Consider the following 14,074-nt stretch of genomic DNA (forward strand, 5'->3'; position numbering starts at 1 on the left):
GTCCCCACAGCCTCTGATCTGGAGGACTCACTAAACAGAGAACATCCCTGGTCGTCCCCACAGCCTCTGATCTGGAGGACTCACTAAACAGAGAACATCCCTGGTCGTCCCCACGGCCTCTGATCTGGAGGACTCACTAAACAGAGAACATCCCTGGTCGTCCCCACGGCCTCTCATCTGGACTCACTAAACAGGACTCACTAAACAGAGAACATCCCTGGTCGTCCCCACGGCCTCTGATCTGGAGGACTCACTAAACAGAGAACATCCCTGGTCGTCCCCACAGCCTCTGATCTGGAGGACTCACTAAACAGAGAACATCCCTGGTCGTCCCCACAGCCTCTGATCTGGAGGACTCACTAAACACATGCATCGTTTATAAATTATGTCTGAGTGTTGGAGTGTGCCCCTGGCTATCTGTAAAAAAAAAACTACAAAATGTGGCAGAATAAGGAATTTTAAATTCTTTATACTTTTGATACTTCAGTAAATTTAATACCCAATTACTTTTAGACTCTTAGTCAAGTAGTATTTTACAAGGCGACTTTCACTTGAGTAATTTTTATTTTAACCTAAAAGTATCTTTACTTTTACTCAAGTTTGACAAATTGTGTACTCCCCCCACCACTGAGTATAGGGGCCAGTTTCCTGAATATTTGGCCAGAAGAACAGAATTTGGCTGCTTGTGGAAACACAGCCATATGTAGCCTAGTTCATGACTCAATGGAGATTCTCTTTTCGTTTCAGGATCCGATTTTAACTTCAGGACCTTCAGGTTTAATCTATGTCTAGAAAACCAAACCCTAGACTTCAATGCTACATCTGGTGCCCACAGTATTATGTGGAATTCAAACTGCATGTAAAACTGCTTTAGGAGTTCAACATTACCCATATCATCTGGTGAATGTTAACCTCTGGAATCACCGGCCCTACTCACCACTCTCCACTTGAGTATGTACTGTGTGATGTGTGCGGAGGACGGGGCGTTCCACTGGATGGGGTGGGAGTTGGGCTGGTTACCAGACTCTGAGATGATCACCTGGACTGGACGGTTACCACCTGGGAGAGAGGGATAAAGCATGCCACAGTTGAAACACGCCATACAGACGAAGGTAAATTACACTACTACAGCATTGAAACACTTTCACCAACTCACCATCTGATAGAGGATCAGACAGACTGTATTATAGGTCATCTGATAACAATTGACAGCATTTGAACTGCATAATGTGAAATCTAGATCACTTTAATTCAATTGCTTGGTGGTAAAACAATCTGGAAAAACACAACTAATTTGAAATCTAAACAAAAAAAAAAGATTACAATTTCAGAAAGCTCGCAGTTAAAACCAGCTCTGAAATGGTAGGTTGTACAGTGTAGTACATAAGAAGCCCAGGTACTTCTGCAACAAATGGGGGAGAAGTAGCATATCCCTGTGAGATTCTTGTTAGCTAGGATTTCAGCATGCAGAGCAGAGCAAGAGAACTACCCTCAGCTCCTTCACTAGACCTGTTGATGTAAACATAGCTACACTGCAACAGAAATATAAACTACACCTTTAGCATGTTAGCATGTTTCCTAAATTACTACTTGCAATGTATGCGTACAGGACTGTAAGTCACCTTGGATAAAAAGAGTCTGCTAAAATGGCATATGTTTATATATATTATTATAGATTATTCTTGGGCGGTATACTGTATAGCAGGGTATTTGGAAATAGCCACGGGATGTTTTTTTTTTATATTGTCAAAACTATTTGATGTAAGTTTTCAATACTTGTAGCTACCATGGACTTCTTTCTGTCGTCATCTGATGAAAATGAAGTTTTTTTCTGACGAAGGTTTTGCACTAATGTATTTTCTGTTTACAATGAAAAAAAGCAAGAAAAAAAAGGATTCACGGCCCTAATATTAATCATAGAAAGAATGTAGCCAGCTACATTTACTAATGTTTTGTTTAAAGTTAATCTTGCATTCTAAATCTGTGTATCATTTATATGCGTTTTATTTTATTTTTTCCCTGCGTGAAAAACACAGAATACTATGTTAACACGACTACTAAGTTAACTATCAAGTTTATCTAAGTAAGTGGCTGAATTAGTAAGGTGACATGACATCATATAGTGTTGGTTTTCTGCTATGTTTGAGATATCTGTACAGCTGCCATCTTGATTTCTTTCCATTATTTCCCCTCTGTTCTCAGGCCGTCTGCTCCTCCCCCGTCATCTTCCCCAAGCAGAGCAGGCAGGCCCGTTGCCTTAGTAACTCCTGACTCCACACATTCACAGCCTATACACATGCTGATCCATAGCCAGTAATTTCTTCCTTCAGACAAGGAAGCAGCAAAATGTTGTTCGTTGGCACAATCTCATTCACATACGCTTGTAAATGTCCAAACGCACCAAAAATGACATTCGGTAGCTCCTACCTATAAAATATATACTTTTATGAGCTTGTTTGCCGGTCTTTGCAATTCATTTCCTTTCGTTTGCGCTCGTTAGCATATTTAGCTAGCAGTCTCAATGGAAATGCGATATTACCTGTGCACATTTTATTAGCATTCTGGTAATAGACGACCAATGGGCCAAGGGATTTTTTTGGGGGGGGGCCTCAACAGCACTCTGTACAGTAGCACCATAGTGTAGCCGGAGGACAGCTAGCTTCCGTCCTCCTCTGGGTACATTGATGTCAATACAAAACCTAGGAGGCTCATGGTTCTCACCCCCTTCCATAGACTTACACAGTAATTAAGACAACTTCCAGAGGACTTCCTCCAACCTATTAAAGCTCTTAAGGCATGAACTAACATGTTGTCCACACAATCAAAGGATCAGAGAATTAATCTAGTCCTGAAAGCATAAGCTACAGCTAGCTAGCACTGCATAACATGTGGTGACTAGTAGACTCAGAGAGAGAAAGAAAATAGTTGAACAGTTTTGAACAAATCATTTTCTTCCAAAATGGAGAAGCAAAGTTACATTTTTTTGTTCACTTTCACTTACTTAGCAAATGCAGCCAGATCATTTAGCATACTCAAAACAGAGGGATGCTATGTTAGCTAGCTATCCAACACAACACTTGAACTCTTCCAAGTCAAGGTAAGCTTTTGGTTTTACAAATGTATTGCCACTGAGGGCGCACCAATGGAAGTGCTAAACTGCTTAATAACATAACTGCATGATTGTAGCGGGTTTACTAACGTGTTAGTTCTAGTAGCTATGTTGACTATGACGTTACTTTAGCTAATAAGGTGACGATGTGGCTTGGGAAAAAATAAATTATCGCCTGGTCACATACAGCTGATGTATTGTGCATGAAAGTCCACAAGTGAAGAGAAAAAGTGAGGAGGAGAGAGCAAAGCTGCGAGAAAGAACACAACCTTGGCTGCTATGAAAGTCAACTGTGTTAACGCGTGATCAGGGGTGTATTCATTTCACCGATTCTGTTTAAAAACGTTTCTTAAAAACTGAAGCAAACGGAACAAAAACAGGGATATACAAAACCTAAATTTGCAAATGTTGTAATAATGATTACACCCTATATCAGCTTGATGCAGGCAAGAGTGTGCAAGGCGCTATTGAATGTGTCGCTGTCTATCCATGTGTCGCTGTCTGTCCATGTGCCGCTGTCTGTCCATGTGCCGCTGTCTGTCCATGTGCCGCTGTCTGTCCATGTGCCGCTGTCTGTCCATGTGTCGCTGTCTGTCCATGTGTCGCTGCCTGTCCATGTACCGCTGCCTGTCCATGTACCGCTGCCTGTCCATGTGTCGCTGTCTGTCCATGTGTCGCTGTCTGTCCATGTGTCGCTGTCTGTCCATGTGTCGCTGCCTGTCCATGTGTCGCTGCCTGTCCATGTACCGCTGCCTGTCCATGTACCGCTGCCTGTCCATGTACCGCTGCCTGTCCATGTACCGCTGCCTGTCCATGTACCGCTGTCTGTCCATGTACCACTGTCTGTCCATGTACCACTGTCTGTCCATGTACCACTGTCTGTCCATGTACCACTGTCTGTCCATGTACCACTGTCTGTCCATGTACCACTGTCTGTCCATGTACCACTGTATGTCCATGTACCACTGTCTGTCCATGTACCACTGTCTGTCCATGTGTCACTCGGTGGAGGCTGGTGGGAGGAGCTATGCAATGATTGGACAGAGAAAACATCGATACAGTACCATTTATCCCATTGCACCTATTACAATGAGCCCGTCCTCCTATAGCTCCTCCCACCAGCCTCCACTGGTATCACCTCAAAATCTCTCTCTCTCGACCTATGTGCACCTACGTTCCAAGCTTTCATTCATAGGTTAGGGTTGTAGCAACCTCATGATGGGTATAGGGACAATTAGAGTATGATGTTGTAGCCTAAACCTATCGATGTTACATTGAACTGGGTGAATGGAATAATGAATGACAGTCATCCAATATGCTTTAAATGAGATAAGACCATGAGTAAAATATAACCCTCCCTCATCGAAACTGAAGCCGGTAATACCGTAAATCATGGGATGAGAGAAGGACGATATGAACATCTAGATAACCATGTTATAAAATGGATAATATATCCCTTCAGGATATAGAAACAAGAGTTCCATGGCATTCTATGACTACAGACATAATCCTGACAATTGGAAGTTGAAACTGTAGTTTTTTTTGTAGAGAATCCAGCTTAAAGCTCTTGAAGTTTTACATAGAACATCTTGTATCAAATCAAAAGACCCTCAGCAAGTGGATTGGTTAACCACGCTAGGATAGGATAGCCTACATGACCTTGGGCACAATCTGGTCTCAATTTCTCCTAATTACAGTTCCTAAAGGCCCAACTGACTGGGAAGGGTTTCTACAGTGTTTAACTCCCACTTAGTCTGCACTAGGTCTCAGCAGCCAACCGCCACCAGGCTCTCTAGCCCTCCTTCCCAGACCTGGGTTTAAAGAATATTTAAAAATCGGTTTCATATATTTTATCTGTGTACGATTGGCACTACGGAACCAATAGAATAGTCGCTAAAACAGCAAAACCACGCCCATCAGGCACTCCAAGCAGAGTAAACACTAAAAGTATTTGATAGGTTTAGGAATAGTATTTGAACCCAGGGCTGCACCCAGTCATCTCACAGCTGTATGTCATTAAGGGAAGTTATTACACTGGGCTGGGGCTTCGCTTTAAACAAAAACGCTGGGGCTTTTCTTTTTTCCAACCTAGTCTAGAGCGGATACACTTTGTGTGTCGCTTCAAATGATAACAGCCATGGGGATCGTGGTTAGAGGGTGCTGGGAGCAATGTTGAGATAAAGAAAGTATTCGAAGATTCCTTTTAGTGCAAATAGGATCTTAACATGTCACACAGGATTATAAGTAATACCATTGCCAGGTCATATGACTGATAAAATAAAAAAAACTGTAAACAGCTGTCAACATTGAGATTGATCATAGCCTTTTTTTTCCTTCTTTCGCCTAAAATGACTCATACTCAAATCTAACTGCCTGTAGCTCAGGACCTGAAGCAAAGATATGTATATTATTGATACCATTTGAAAAGGAACACTTTGAAGTTTGTGGAAATGTGAAATTAATGTAGGAGAATATAACACATTAGATCTGGTAAAATATACTTTTTTTTTGGCTCCATCCTCTTGGAAAGATCGCCCACCCATTATATGACTTAGGAGTCTAGGTGCAATTTAGCAGTGTATGTCCACCGTTTTAGACTGATCCAATGAACCATTGCATTGCTGTTCCAAATGTTGTCTCACGTCTGCCCAAATGTGCCTAAAATGGTTTATTGATACATTTAAGTGCATAACTGTGCACTCAAAAACAATAGCATGGTATTTTTCACTGTATTAGCTACTGTAAATTGGACAGTGCAGTTAGATTAAGAAGAATTTAAGCTTTCTGCCCATAGAAGACATGTCTATGTCCTGGAAAGTTTGCTGTTACTTACTACTGTCATGCTAATCACGTTAGCTCAACTGTCCAGGTTAAAAAGGGACACCGATCCTGTAGAGGTTATTAACTTCTAACAGGTTCTGACATACATTTTGACAGATGGAATTTAATGACTTTTCACCAAATCTTCTATGACCAACTATTGGTGGCGTCTCTATGTGCGTTTTTAAAAAGTAATTCCCAGAAGGCTGTGATTCATGGATCATTTCCTGTCGTTACTCGTTGAGCAATGCACTTAGGTAGTGATTTCCTCTTTGCGCCCCCTACTGCTGGTCAGGTATATTGGATTTGAAGGATCGGTATGATGCGGAATTAACACGGTTGATTGTTTTAAGGTGAGGGAGAAGAGCAGTGAATAGTGCCACTTTTTTAGGATGTCAATATAAATGAATGTATTTATGGTTGTTTTGTAATTCTGTCTTTGTTTTTTAATCATTACACTTGTTTCTTGGTTTTTACCATCAAGGATCACTTTGGAAAACAAGTGTTTACAATTAATACCTCTCTGGGTCCACATTGTGCATTTTGTTGTAGATGTCTGTTGCCCAAAATAAATTCAATTCAACCCACAAAGTGAAATACCTTTTGGGCAACATGTGGTCAACCCTCAGCCTGGAGAGCTGCTGAGGGTGCAGTTATTTTGATCAAGCCCTGCTCAAACACATCAGGGCCAGTTTATCAAGGTCTGGTTGAGCAGCTCATTTGTGAATGTGGTTTGTTTAGAGGGGGACTGGAATAAAAGCCTGCACAGCCGGTACCCTCTCCAGGAGGGTGGTCGCCCACCCGGTACCCTCTCCAGGGTACTTTTCCAAGGATTTTCATGATGGTAGAAACCCTGTCCTGAGCACCTCTACAGTAAAATGTGCCAGAGAAATAAGAGGAGACAGGGGTTCAAATGACTGCTAGAAAAACAGACGGCTTCTGTAAACATCTCTCAACATTGAGCTTGTTACCAGTAAAGGGCTGAGTCATAAAACAAAGAAGAGGTGGCAACAGAGACAGAGAGTTAATGGTTTTCCACGGACATGAGAGGAAATTTGATTTGATTTGATTAGACTAAACATCAGTCAGCACCTCTGGAGGAGCTAGCTCTACACACCAACTAACAACAAAAGATCTGAGAGGACATGGTAGAGGAGAAGAGAGGGAGGAGAAGAGAGGTTGTGGTGGAGGAGGGAGGAGAAGAGAGGAGGGAGGAGAAGAAGGGAGGGAGGAGAAGAGGAGGGAGGAGAAGAGGAGGGAGGAGAAGAGGAGGGAGGAGAAGAGGAGGGAGGAGAAGAAGGGAGGGAGGAGAAGAAGGGAGGGAGGAGAAGAAGGGAGGGAGGAGAAGAGGAGGGAGGAGAAGAGGAGGGAGGAGAAGAAGGAGGGAGGTGGAGAGGAGGGAGGCAGGGAGGCGGAGAGAGGTTGTGGTGGAGGAGAAGAGAGAGGAGAAGAGGAGTGAAGTGGAGAGAGGTGGTGGTGTAGCAGGGAGGAAAGGAGAAGAGGAGGTAGGAATGGAGGGAGGGAGGAGAAGAGGAGCGAGGTAGAGAGAGAGGAAAACTTGTTGTATCTCTGATCTGTGCTTTCTCTCCACAATGCCCGGTCACTTTTTTGTTGTTGCAGAAAAAAAAAAAAATTTAACTATTAATTTGATTAAACTATTCTGCTTCAGAGTCGTTAAACCTGCCTGCCCCCCCACTTTGTTCACAACTTGACTTTGAAGTGGAGGGCAGAGAGAAGAGGGGGAGGCTTGCACAAGTTGGCATATCCACCACCTCCACCTCAACACCAACTAACAACAAAGGCCTGAGAAAAAAAGGGAGGATATGGCGGCTATACCAACGAGTGCCAGCCTCCCCTCTCTCTGCCCTCCACTTCAAAGTTGTGAACAAAGTCCCAAACAAACAATGTGGGGGGTTTAATGACTGAAGCAGGATAATTTAATTAGATTGTTTCTTTTCTGCTAAATTACAAGCGTGACGGCGCGCTGTGCAGAGAAAACACAGATCAGAAATGCAGCGAGGTTTTTCCTGTCACATGGGAACGAAGAGTAGCAGTGGAGGGAAGATACACATCTTGGTTTTAGGGTGAAGTTGCCCCTAGATGCTGATCCTGGGTCATTTCTTGGTATTTCACCCCACTAATGGTTACGGATGGGATTGAAGGAGGGAAAACTGATCCTAGATCAGTACGCAGTGGAAACCCTGAAGAACAGACGTTCCAGGAAGATTAATCACCCAGTAGACCTTACCATGAAGGGCCACACAGAGTATTAATCACCCCATAGACCTTACCATGAAGGGCCACACAGAGTATTGCATCCAACCCAATTTGATTTACTTGACATTTCTAGTAGAGTCAGGGCCTCCTCCTCCAGCCCACCACAGGGAAGTTATATAGTTGTAACAACATATTTCAACAGAAAACAAGCCACACCAACAACATACAGTAGTAGTCTTATGACCATCCTACCGACAACAGTGCTGAGCCAGTCAGGCTTTTTTTTTTGAGGTCGGTTCAGTTATGAAAAAAAAACAAGCACATTAAATGCATTCTGAAATAATTACATAAAAAGGCCATAAATTGTAAACATTCAATATCCAAAATATTGAAAACATTCCATGGTCTCAGTCTGGTCCACATTGGGTAGACATCCGTAGAAAGAGGAAATTAAAATGAAATATTTCAGTTGTGTAAATTCCTTCCTTTTTATTTGCTGACTATTATTTTTAATTCAGTCATTTCATCTCAAACAGCAGCAGTCAGCCAGACCATCTAAACGCCATCTCTGTGCTCCCCATACTGTACTGTCTTTGAGTCATCCTATGTAGCTAGGCTACTGTCAGCTAGGCTACTGTCAGCTAGGCTACTGTCAGCTAGGCTACTGTCAGCTAGGCTACTGTCAGCTAGGCTACTGTCAGCTAGGCTACTGTCAGCAGCTAGGCTACTGTCAGCTAGGCTACTGTCTAGTCAGCTAGGCTACTGTCAGCTAGGCTACTGTCAGCTAGGCTACTGTCTACTGTCAGCTAGGCTACTCAGTCTACTGTCAGCTAGGCTACTGGCTACTGTCAGCTGTCAGCTAGGCTACTGTCAGCTAGGCTACTGTCTACTGTCAGCTAGGCTACTGTCAGCTAGGCTACTGTCAGTCTAGGCTACTGTCTACTGTCAGCTAGGCTACTGTCAGCTAGGCTACTGTCAGCTAGGCTACTGTCAGCTAGGCTACTGTCAGCTAGGCTACTGTCAGGCTACTAGGCTACTGTCAGCTAGGCTACTGTCAGCAGCTAGGCTAGGCTACTGTCAGCTAGGCTACTGTCAGCAGCTAGGCTACTGTCAGCAGCTAGGCTACTGTCAGCTACTGTCAGCTAGGCTACTGTCAGCTAGGCTACTGTCAGCTAGGCTACTGTCACTGTCAGCTAGGCTACTGTCTACTGTCAGCTAGGCTACTGTCAGCTAGGCTACTGTCAGCTAGGCTACTGTCAGCTAGGCTACTGTCAGCTAGGCTACTGTCAGCTAGGCTACTGTCAGCTAGGCTACTGTCAGCTAGGCTACTGTCAGCTAGGCTACTGTCAGCTAGGCTACTGTCAGCTAGGCTACTGTCAGCTAGGCTACTGTCAGCTAGGCTACTGTCAGCTAGGCTACTGTCAGTAGCTAGCTAGCTGCTTAAATATGCTGCACCACAGATAAAATCATTTGACTAGTTCTTCAAAAGTACATAAGGCATACTTTCAGGACTGCTTATGACCAACAACTACTACTATCAATGGGGTAGAGCTACCTCACCAACAGTCTCTGTCCCTCATCGCTGTGTGGTGTACATTCCTCTCTCATAGTCCGTGAGCATGCTATCCATCTCCGTTCTTGACTTAATTTATCTCGTGAGTTGATTGATTGATTGATTGATTGATATCTCGTGAGTTGATTGATTGATATCTCGTGAGTTGATTGATTGATTGATTGATATCTCGTGAGTTGATTGATTGATTGATATCTCGTGAGTTGATTGATTGATTGATTGATATCTCGTGAGTTGATTTGATTCCTCTCTAGAGAAAACTTTGCATTGGTTAGTCAAAAGGTTAATTAAAACATTTTTTTTTTAAAGTTTAATAAACTACATTTTGCTTAAAAATCGCTCAGCAGTAGTGACCACGCCTAGCTAGTGATATTAGTTATTACCAGGGAAAGATGGTTGAATGTACCCACACAGAGAATATTTTCCAATAGTATAGCGTAGTATTGTGACCACTATAGATCGGGGCTTAGCGATGTTGACTTCTTACCTGGGAAAGACTGTTGGGGCTCACAGCTGAGCTCGCCGATACCGTTGCCATAGCAATAACACTTGTACATGACGCTGTGGATCAGCTTGTCCCATGATTGGCCAATCTGATAGAACACCCTGGTCTCTGGCTCCTGGCACTGGTCTGAGAACAGATATTAAAACGGTGAGATTTAGGCTGTGTCCAACATGACAGCCTATGTAGTGAACTACTCTCCCCCGGGGTGTTCTGTTTATGGTGTATTGGCGTGACAACGACCAGAGGAGTTAGTAAGACAAAACACAAACATATATATGGGAACCAGGCTAGAATAGGAGTTGTCAAGACAGCACAAACAGATATGGGAACCAGGCTAGTCAAACACAGTAAGGATTGATACTGCCACAAATGAATAGCTTGGTCCATAATTTAAAAAATGCTAGGTTTGTGCGAACTATAAACTCACCAATGGCGTCACACTTCCAGCGCCCACGGCCCTGTCCGAAACAGGTACAGTTCATCATGTAGCCCTCTTCATGAAGTTTAGTGAAGGTCTGATTCACCTCATGGGTCAACCCGTCCACAATACACTGATCTGTGACAGGAAGAATTACACAACGTCAAAAACAGCTGCTCCAAATTCCTACCGCTTCCGCCTCCATATTCCTTCCACCTTTACAGATCTGAGAACAAAGTGTTCGGGTCAAGGGGAAGGAAGAGAATGAGGCCCGGCTGTACATCACACGTTCTACGTGGTATGTATGACCTCTCACCTACTTTCATGTGTATTAGAAAGGAGCTGTAAAAATGTATTTAAAATCCTATTTTTATTACCTTTGAGCTGGGAGTAAGCGATACAGCTCCACTCTCCACGACCGTTCCCAACGCAGGTACAGCGCATCATGTGTCCCAGGACGTCGTGGCGTTTATCCCACTGGTCTCCCACACGGTACATCACACCCTTGCTGGTCGTACACACCTCCTCATGAGCTAAGACGACAGAGAACTTAGAAGTTAGAATTCAGAAGATAGAATGTTTAAAACTTCTAGAATGTTAGATCCCAGAACACATAGAACTCCTGGAGCAGTAGGTCAAATTAAACTTTTAAAAGTTGAACGACAAACAGATGTTCTTAACATAATAATCCTCTGAAGGGTTATCTACACATAAAAGGTTTCTGTGGCGGCCGGTCTTCCTAATTGAACGAGATACAGATAGGAGGTCTGTCTGTGTGGAGAGTTGGCAGCAGAGAAAGGGGTGCAGTGTAGACTGTGGAGGTGTTGACGAGGCTGACTGCAGCTGGCTGCCTTGGAGACCAGACAGGCAGTGAAGAGAGTCTCTCTCTGTAGTCTCTTTCAGGAAGAAACACGGTGACCTCTGGCCAGCCTCTGGACGTCTCTCCCCCTCTCTGGGTCTAGGCTCTGGGAGTCTCTCCCCCTCTCTGGGTCTAGGCTCTGGGAGTCTCTCCCTCTCTCTGGGTCTAGGCTCTGGGAGTCTCTCCCTCTCTCTGGGTCTAGGCTCTGGGAGTCTCTCCTCTCTGGGTCTAGGCTCTGGGAGTCTCTCCCTCTCTCTGGGTCTAGGCTCTGGGAGTCTCTCCCTCTCTCTGGGTCTAGGCTCTGGGAGTCTCTCCCTCTCTCTGGGTCTAGGCTCTGGGAGTCTCTCCCTCTCTCTGGGTCTAGGCTCTGGGTCAGGTTTCATTACTCTGGTTCTGGTGGTCTGGGCTCTAGGCCTGGAATTCTGGCTCTGGCGTGGGAACCCAGGCTCTGGGTCTCCGCTAGGTCTGCCTGGGCCCCTTCAGCCCAGCTGGGAGGCTAAAAACAGTGATAAGAATCACCATTAACTCTTTACAGGCCAAACAGTACCCTTTCTCATGGTAATTTACCCAGTCGCCTAATGACTGCACTTAAACTCAATAACTGGTCAGTACTTTCAACAGGCGTGTGAATTTACCACTGACCCATTCAGCCAAAGAGAGATTGACTGATTGTGTAAAAAAAAAAATCCCCAAAAGAACAAATAGAAGGCAGAGATTGAGGCCATGTTAAAGAGGGAGAGCAGAGAAGTAGAGTGAACCTCCCACACTGCTCCAATGGCCTCAGACATATCATATCTGCTCCATTACCTCAGACATATCATTACCATGTTCAAAATGTGTTTGTTTAAAGGAAAAACCCTTTTATGTTCTAAGACAACAGACGGCAATAATGTAAAAAACACTGATTTGATTTAAAAGGCGAGAACTGTAAATTTTAAAAAACACAACACATGGTTCCCTCCACCTTAATTTAATCGGCGTGTCTGTTAAGTGCCTTGTTCAAGGGCACGTCGACAGATTTTTCACCTAGTCGTCTCTGTAATTTTGAACCAACGACCTTTAGGTTACTGGTCCAATGCTCTTAACCACTAGACAAAAAACACACGATTCAATTCAAACTGTATTGGTCACATACACGTGTTTAGCAGATGTTATTGCGGGTGTAGCGAAATGCTTGTGCTTCTAGATCCCGACATTGTAGCAATATCTAACAAGTAATATCTAACAATTTCACAACAAACACCTAATGCACACAAATCTAAATAAAGGAATGAAGAATATATAAATATATGGACGAGCAATGCCAGAGCGGCATAGATCAAGGTACAGTAGATAGAATACTACATATACAGTTGAAGTCAGAAGTTTACATACACTTAGGTTGGAGTCATTAAAACTCGTTTTTCAACCACTCCACAAATTTCTTGTTAACAAACTATAGTTTTGGCAGGTCGGTTAGGACATCTACTTTGTGCAGGACACAAGTCATTTTTCACACAATTGTTTACAGACAGATTATTTCACTTATAATTCACTGTATCACAATTCCAGTGGGTCAGAAGTTTACATACACTAAGTTGACTGTGCCTTTAAACAGCTTGGAAAATTCCAGAACAGTATGTCATGGCTTTAGAAGCTTCTGATTGGCTAATTGATATAATTTGAGTCAATTGGAGGTGTACCTGTGGATGTATTTCAAGGCCTACCTTCAAACTCAGTGCCTCTTTGCTTGACATCATGGGAAAATCAAAGATATCAGCCAAGACCTCAGAAAAAAAATGGTAGACCCTCACAGATCTGGTTCATCCTTGGGAGAAATTTACAAACACCTGAAGGTACCACGTTCATCTGTACAAACAATAGTACGCAAGTATAAACACCATGGGACCACGCAGCCGTCATACCGCTCAGGAAGGAGACGCGTTCTGTCTCCTATAGATGAACGTACTTTGGTGCGAAAAGGGCAAATCATTCCCAGAACAACAGCAAAGGACCATGTGAAGATGCTGAAGGAAACAGGTACAAAAGTATCTATAACCACAGTAAAACGAGTCCTGTATCGACATAACCTGAAAGGCCGCTCAGCAAGGAAGAAGCCACTGCTCAAAAAAAAAACACTAAAAAAGCCAGACTGCAGTTTGCAAATGAACATGGGGACAAAGATCGTATTTTTTGGAGAAATGTCCTCTGGTCTGATGAAACAAAAATAGAACTGTTTGGCCATAATGACCATTGTTATGTTTGGAGGAAAAAGAGGGATGCTTGCAAGCTGGAGAACACCATCCCAACCGTGAAGCACGGTGGTGACAACATGTTGTGGGGGTGCTTTGCTGCAGGAGGAACTAGTGCACTTCACAAAATAGATGGCTTCATGAAGAAGGAAAATTATGTGGATATATTGAAGCAACATCTCAAGACATCAGTCAGGAAGTTAAAGCTTGGTCGCAGATGGGTCTTCCAAATGGAAAATGACCCCAAGCATACTTCCAAAGTTGTGGCAAAATGGCTTAAGGACAACAAAGTCAAGGTATTGGAGTGGTCATCACAAAGCCCTGACCTCAATCCCAAAGAAA

At 43.5% G+C, this 14,074-nt stretch overlaps 1 protein-coding gene across 1 annotated transcript in view; it reads right to left on the bottom strand.

The window, feature by feature from the left end:
- fn1a (fibronectin 1a) overlaps positions 1-14,074 on the bottom strand; it is a 64,447-nt gene that overhangs the window by 42,470 nt on the left and 7,903 nt on the right. Inside the window, exons 10-13 of the mRNA XM_042306795.1 lie at positions 11,020-11,175; positions 10,652-10,780; positions 10,207-10,350; positions 938-1,059 (exon numbers count right to left, since the gene is read on the bottom strand). Coding sequence (XP_042162729.1) covers positions 938-1,059; positions 10,207-10,350; positions 10,652-10,780; positions 11,020-11,175 — 551 coding nt within the window. The remainder of the gene's footprint in view (positions 1-937; positions 1,060-10,206; positions 10,351-10,651; positions 10,781-11,019; positions 11,176-14,074) is intronic.

Source organism: Oncorhynchus tshawytscha, linkage group LG26 (assembly GCF_018296145.1).
Source record: "Oncorhynchus tshawytscha isolate Ot180627B linkage group LG26, Otsh_v2.0, whole genome shotgun sequence".
In the NCBI taxonomy this organism is placed as follows: Eukaryota; Metazoa; Chordata; class Actinopteri; order Salmoniformes; family Salmonidae; genus Oncorhynchus; species Oncorhynchus tshawytscha.